Source organism: Hipposideros armiger, unplaced genomic scaffold, assembly GCF_001890085.2.
Source record: "Hipposideros armiger isolate ML-2016 unplaced genomic scaffold, ASM189008v1 scaffold_736, whole genome shotgun sequence".
Taxonomy (NCBI): Eukaryota; Metazoa; Chordata; class Mammalia; order Chiroptera; family Hipposideridae; genus Hipposideros; species Hipposideros armiger.
In genome coordinates, this window is record NW_017732086.1 from 559,625 (window position 1) to 566,848 (window position 7,224).

At 43.0% G+C, this 7,224-nt stretch overlaps 1 protein-coding gene across 2 annotated transcripts in view; it reads left to right on the plus strand.

Moving 5' to 3' along the window:
- Nucleotides 1-236: 236 nt before the first annotated feature.
- MRO (maestro) overlaps nt 237-7,224 on the plus strand; it is a 20,086-nt gene continuing 13,098 nt past the window's right edge. Inside the window, exons 1-2 of one of the 2 annotated variants that reach the window (XM_019627537.1) lie at nt 237-309; nt 656-790. In XM_019627537.1, coding sequence (XP_019483082.1) covers nt 278-309; nt 656-790 — 167 coding nt within the window. In that variant the 5' untranslated portion in view covers nt 237-277. Of the gene's footprint in view, nt 310-366; nt 465-655; nt 791-7,224 lie in introns of those variants that run through there. The other variant, XM_019627538.1, reaches the window with a different exon arrangement.

The window sequence follows — 7,224 nt, forward strand, 5'->3', positions numbered from 1 at the left end:
CACCCTGGTTTTTGGTTTGTTTTGTTTTACCAATAAATCACTTAAATTGTTGAGAGTTTAAATCAGTCCTTTCAGGACCTGTGGTGTTTGTTGAACCAGAAGGGGCATCAACAGTTAAAGCTCAAGTTGTTGGTGCACCAATCAGTCACAGTGAGGCTGCTTGGCCTGGAACACAGTGTCCCAGCCTTAGATTAAAAGCAGTTCTCACAGGATTACGGAAGGAAGCGCTATAGCAGCGGCTTTGTGCGGAGGCTGCCTGGAACCCGTCCATTGAGTGATGCTGCCATCTCGTGGCGGCACGGGGGAACGGTACTGGGCAAAGCCGTTTTCATTTGGTGCAGAGGCACCCTCAGAATTGCAGTCGTTTCTTTAGAAAAGTGTGGGCGAGACTCGGAATGAGGGGAGAATAAGGGGGAAATACAGCAAGGGGGGAGGAGGAAAACACCTCAGCACAGCTTGGGGAGGTAAAGAGCAAAAGTGATGCTTGTGCCCACCTAGAATAATCTTGTCGGTAGCAGAGGACAATTCCCTCCCCCACCCCAATACCACTGAAACTTTGATTTTTTTCCCCCTTCACTTTCCAACACTCTGTGCCGACCCGTTATCCTGAACAAACCCCCTGCTTCACCTTCTCATTTTCTTTCTTCTGTGTTAGGAATTCAGGGCTAGGAAAATTGAACCGAGTCATCCCATCTGGCTACCACTCCGGGAATAGCAGCCCCACCTTCCCAGTCGCCCTGGACCGGCGCTCCAGCCGCAGGCGCAGCACCTCACCATTGGACGGCCGCAGGTAAGGGCTAGCCCAGGCTGCAGCGGGAGAAGGCCAGGTCCCCTGGGGCTCCCCAGTCCTTTCTGGCCTGTCACTCGGGTCGCTGATATCAGAGGGAGTTGACGTTCTCTTTGTAAACTGAAGTGGGCAATGTTGACCATGAAGCCAATTCTTCTTTCTTTTCACAAATTATGTCAATCCAATCTATATCGATCCATCTATAATCAATAGATGGATTAGAGACCATTATATTAAGTCAGCAAACAGCTTTAGGATGACAGGGGACTGAAGGGAAGATAGCGATGCTTCCAACTGAAGTGTCTACATAGTGTGTCAGCACACAGGACACTGCCTAGGGGCTGGGTGTATATTTGAACGTAGAGATGGAAAGTATAGATTTTGGAGTTTGGAACTCCACTTGGCCACTGCTAGCTATTTAACTTCCGGTGAGTGATTTATGTTACTCTTAGTCCCGATTTCCCCTTCTCTAAACTGGACATAATTAAACCCACCTCTCAAGATTATTGTAAAGATTATTGTAAAGATTAAATGAAATCCAGAAAAGGCCTCTTATTTGAGAGATTTTAGAGAGTTAATGGAAAAGGTTGGTTAAAGCAGACAATTATAAAAGACGATACCCACCTCAAATATTTTATTTTACCTTAAAATACAGTTTCCCAATCTTTAATGTGGGGCCATGGCCTTTCCCCCTAGTTGCTGTTATTTTGAGTCATCTTTCTTGCATAAGCCATGCACATAATACCTCATCTATGAATTCTGGTTTGGGTTTCTTTCAATGTAGTGAGAATGTAACAACATCTGGGAAGACACTTGTAAAGTCACTTTCTGCAGAATCATTCTAATTCCAATAATCATTCCAAATTATTAAACCTTTTCCCGAACTTTTACTGCCCACACCTTGTTAGATGGGGGGGGGCGGGGGGCGGGCGGTGTGTTTTGTTCTGTTTTTTTTCTTAACAGATTCCCATTGTAGAATCTTTCTAAAACATTCAACCTTGCTTTCGTGGAAACAACTTTCTTTGCATACTCATATTTCATCAGTTTCTATAGTATTGAAATTTCACCGTCACAATAACAAGTACAGCATGTAAGGACTAGTGGAGCAGAAGTTGAGAGTTAGTACTGTCCACCACAAGCCTTGGTTGGTACAGTTCACAGAGGGCCTGGAGAGTGTGGTTAACCTGGCAAGTTGGTTAGACGGGGGTCAGCTAAAACAGCTTCCACTGAAGTGTATACAAAGTGCGAACTATAGTGCCTAGCATACAGACGTGTCCAATAAATGGTGTTATTATTATTATTATTATCATCATCATCATCATTGATAAGTTCTGGATTGAAAGGATTATTAGAAATCAAATATGTAGTTTCTACCCCTCATTTTACAGATAAGAGCAAGTGTTGTACAATTCCGAACTTTATAATACATATATCTTTGCCTTCAATAAGTGAAAGGATTATTGACCATAAACCTACTATTTCGAGTCAGAAGGATTTAAATTTGCAAAGGCAACTAGGAGCATAAAGCCCCAAACAGTCTTCTACGTCACCCCAAATCCATGTCTGTTCAGGAAGACCAGGTAGAACCACAACATGGGACTCAAGCCAAGCGCCAGCGAGTGGGGAATTGGTAAAGACAGAGGCAGGGCATTGGCCCAGGAAGCACTTCCCAAAGGAAGTCATTGAAGAACACGCAGGGATGCATGAAACTACCTGCAGAACCAAGCCTGTGGCTTCAAGGTGGCCAGGTGGCCTCCCGGCCTCGGCCACAGTAGACTAGGCACCTGTGATGACCAGAGAAACCCACCAGAAAAAAAACCTAGTTCTCATAGCAAAGAAGAGCTGTTTGGGGGTGAGTGGATGGGCTTGTAGGTACAGTTAGAATACCTAAGAAGCCTTTGAATCCATGTACTGTGTTTTTCCGTAGTTTGCTTTAAATGTTCCTCTGTGAGATCCTGTATTGTGACAGATGGAAATCATCTTTTTGTTCCATTGGATAGGGTCTAAAGGAGTCAATTTGTCGGAAAGGAGAAGGGAGCACACTGCAGGCAAGAGGGAGGGCATTTGGGTGGTGGGAGTTTTTAAGAAGCTGCAAGCTCGAGAGACACAAAAAGCTCTAGGTGAGGGGCTTTGGGGACCCCGAATTGCCTAACATTTCATTTTATTTCTCAAGGAAACTTAATTTAAGAATAGTATCCAAGAAGAGTGCACACATCATAACCTGTACAGCTTGATTTGATTTTCATTTTATTTTGAAAGTGAAATTCAAGGTGCTTCACAAACATCTGCCTTCAATCCTTTGTTCTCTGCGAAGACACTGGCGCTTGCCTTGAACCCCAGCTGCTCCTCTGACTTCAGAGCCTTTCCTGATGCATGGCCTCAGGTTAATGGAGAATGTCAATTCTGGGGTTATCTCATTTCCAGTGCAGAGGTTTTTATACACCAGTGTGTGTGTAGTATCACCAGGCACCTTGTAAAAGCCTATGCTCCCTCTGATTCAGCTCCAATAGTTATGGGGTGGGCCTGGAGTTTATAACAAGCACTCCGGGGGGTTCAGATGTGGGAGGTCCAGCCAGCTGTGAGACATGCTTTTCCTGCACCAAAGACTGAGATGAGCTTGACAACCTGTGAGGCTGAACTAGGTCACAGATTTTGTGTTGTGGTGGGGAGGTGGGGAGGTAGGGAAGGGTTTGCTAGCAGAGGTGGTGAGCTAGAGGTAAAGCCCTGTATGTGTGTCTCTCACCACATGCTGACTCTTCCACCCAGAGCGCTCAGCTCCCTTTACTTTGCCCTGCTCGAGAGCCTTCCATCACCTTACATTCTAGGCGTGCCATTAAGAAATGACAAGGCTGGACACTTGGTTTCCGAAGCCTGGAAGGCTGCCTTGGGTGGCTGCAGCCTATGGCCAATCCTACACAAGAAGTCAAGTGTAAAGAAAGGGAACCAGGGTTGCTTCCCTCCCAATGGAGAGACGCTTCAGGCGTGACTTGCTTATGCCTTAGAACAGAGACACCAGCTGTTTTATGATGGGGCCTGTGCCCTCCTTGGTGAGTGGCCCTCAGCTTGAAGGAGCTTGGCTTCTTTTCAACTCCCCATACCCATGGTCAGGCACCCGTCAGCTCAAATTCGAGCAGTCAACTTAAGGAGTGGCAGGTTCTATTGAAATAGAAGGTTATGTGCAGAAAACCCCCAGAAGGAAACCTCTACGCATAGTGGTGTGTGTGTGTGTATGTGTGTGTGTGTGTGTGTGTGTGTGTGTGTGTTGGGATTTTGTTTGTTTTTTTGCCTCAATGTGAATTTTTAAATCCCTTTATTCTGGAGAGAAATGGCATAGTAATACTGTGGTTTCATTCTCTTTGGGCAGTGGTTGTCAAAGTGTGGTCCTCAGACGAGCAGCATTCCAGCATTACTTGGGCACTTGTTAGAAATGCAAATATTGAGCCCTGTTTCAGACATACAGAATCCAAAACTCTGGGGGTTAGGTCTGGAGATCTGTGTTTTAACAAGTTCTCCAGATGATTCTAATGCATGCTTAGGCGTGAGAACCACTGGCTTAATGTAAAGCATATGGGAATGCCTTTACTCAAGCAAAGAAAATCTTGCTAATAAGTAAAGGTGCGATTTTCTGGGTTTTGATTTGGGTCCCTTATTGCAGTGGTGGAGGTCTGTTGGCTAGAGATGAAGAAATAGAGACTGGGGGCTATGGGTGAAGAGGTGTTTCCACAGATTTCTCCAATGTCTTCTGACCAAGAGAGCATTACTGAAACCATCAGAGGGGCAAAACAAAGATGGCGAAGAGGCCAAATCCCCACGCATTTCCAGGTCAAACAGTCAAATGTTCCAAAGCACAGCTGTTTAACATGGCTGGGTTCTATCAACTGCCTACATTTAAATAAGTTCAAGACTCAAGCACCATCAGTAGGGTGGCCAGCTTGTCTTGGGTTGCCCAGGACTTTCCTGGTCTTAGCATTGAAAATCGCATGTCCCAGGAAACCCTCAGGCCCAGGAAAACCATGCTGGCTGGTCATTGGACCCTAGTTCAGGATTACCCAATGAAATGACTTGGTGAGCTTTAAAAATTACTGTTGCCTGGGCCCACCTTCAGAGACGATGATAGACTTGTTCTGAGGTGCAGCTGGGGCATTAGGAGGTTTAAAAGCTCCTCAGGTGACCCTAAAGCAGCCATGGTAGAGAACTACTGCAGCTCCTTGCCTGTCATTTCTCTTACGAAAAAAATGTAAGAGCCCAAACAAACAAAAGTTAATGGTTCAGATGAACTTGGACCCATGCCACACACCATATATAAAAACTGGCTCAAAATGGATCAACTACCTAAATATAACTAAAACTATAAAAATCTTGGAAGAAAACATAAGGGTAAATTTTCATGACCTAGATTTGGTAATGGATTCTTAGATATAACACTGAAAGCATGAGCAACAACACTGAAAATTGATAGATAAATTAGACCGTCAAAATTGAAAACTATTGTGCATCAAAAGACATTATTAAGGAACTGAAAAGACAACCTACAGAATGGGAAAAATATTTGTTAATCGTATATCTGATAAGGGTTTAGTATCCAGAATATATAAAGAACTCTACAACTCAAAAAGATAACCCAAGTATAAAATGGGCAAAGGATTTGAATAGACATTTCTCCATAAAAGATATACCAATTACCAATAAGCACACAAAAAGATGCCATTAAGGAAGTGCTAATCAAACCCACAGTGACACACCACTTAACACCTACTAGGATAGATATAATAATAATTTTAAAAACTGGAAAATAATAACTGTTGGCGATGTGGAGAAATTGGAATTCTTGCACATTGCTGGTGGAAATGTAAAATGGTGCAGCCACTGTGGAAAACAGTTTGGGGGTTCTTCAAACACTGAGTTACCATATGACTCAGCAATTCCTGGGTATAGACCCAAAAGAATTGAAAGTAGATACTCAAAACAAATACTTATACCCCAGTGTTCATAGCAGCACTACTCACAATACCCAGAAGATGAAAAAAAACCAAGTTCTATCAGCAGATGAATGGAAAAAGAAATGTGATGTATTCATATAACGGAATATTATCCAGACATGAAAAGGAATAAAGTACCAATACATGTTCCAAATTGGATGAAACTCAAAAACATTATGCGAAGAGAAAGAAGCCAGACACAAAAGGTCATAATATTGAATGATTCTATTTACATAGAATCTCTAGAATAGGTAAATTCAGAGACAGAAAGCAGATGGACGGTTGCCGGGGGTTGGGAGGAGGGCAGAACGGGGAATGACTTCTTAACAGATATAGGGTTTCCTTGTAGGGTGATGAAAAATTTTAGGACTAAATAGAGGTGGTGATTGTACAACATTTAAAATAGTTAATTGTATGTTATGTGGATTTCACCTCAATAAAAAAAAAAAAAGAATGAGTAGTTCACTCTTATCTACAAAATACAATTGAAACTGAAGTCTTTACTGGTCAAAGTCCTCCACAGCTGACCTTTACTTCTTGTAGCCTTATCTTTTACCACTCTCCTATATTAATTGTTATCACTATCAAGACCATGATACTAACTGCCTGTTCACGGAATCCCATTGGAATTCCAATGTGTCAAATACATTTCTGCCTCTCCTTTCAAGCTCACCCACGTGCTGTGGGAGGTCTCTACCAGCTGTTCCAGCCATCAGCTTCTCTTGACTCTTGTAGGTCTTAACTTTCCACCCTCACACTCAAAGTGTGGTCCTGGGACCAGCAGCATTGGTGTCTCCTGGGAGCTTATCAGAAAGGGACCATCTGGAGTCTTCACCCCAGACCAATGGAGTCTGAATCTGCATTTTAAAAAATTTATTAGTTTCAAGTGTACAAAACAGTGTAATAGTTATACTTTTCACCCCTCAGAAAGTGACAACCCCTCTCCCCCAATCCACTGCCCCCCCAACATCATACATATGTATTACAATTCCATTGACTCCACTCCCCACGCTATACTCCACATCCCATGACTCTCTCTCTCTCTCTCTCTCTCTCTCTCTCTCTCTCTATATATATATATATATATATATATATATATATATATATATTCAATTATAGTTGACATACAATATTATTCAACTTCAGCTTCAGGTGTACAGTGCAGTGGTCAGGCCTCTACACCATCCATTAAGTAGTCTCCCTAACAAGACTTGAATCCACCTGACACCCTACAAAATATTTACAGCATATCTGATTATATTCCCCAAACTGTCTTTCATATCCCTGTGGCAGTATTGTAGTTACCAATTTATGCTGTCTAATCCCTTCCCCTTCTCCCTCATCCCCACCCCCCTCCCAACTAGCAACCATCAGTTTTTCCTCTATATCTCTGAGACTATTTCTGTTTACTTTGCTCGTTCATTCAGTTCTTTAGATTCCACATGTAAGTGAGATCAT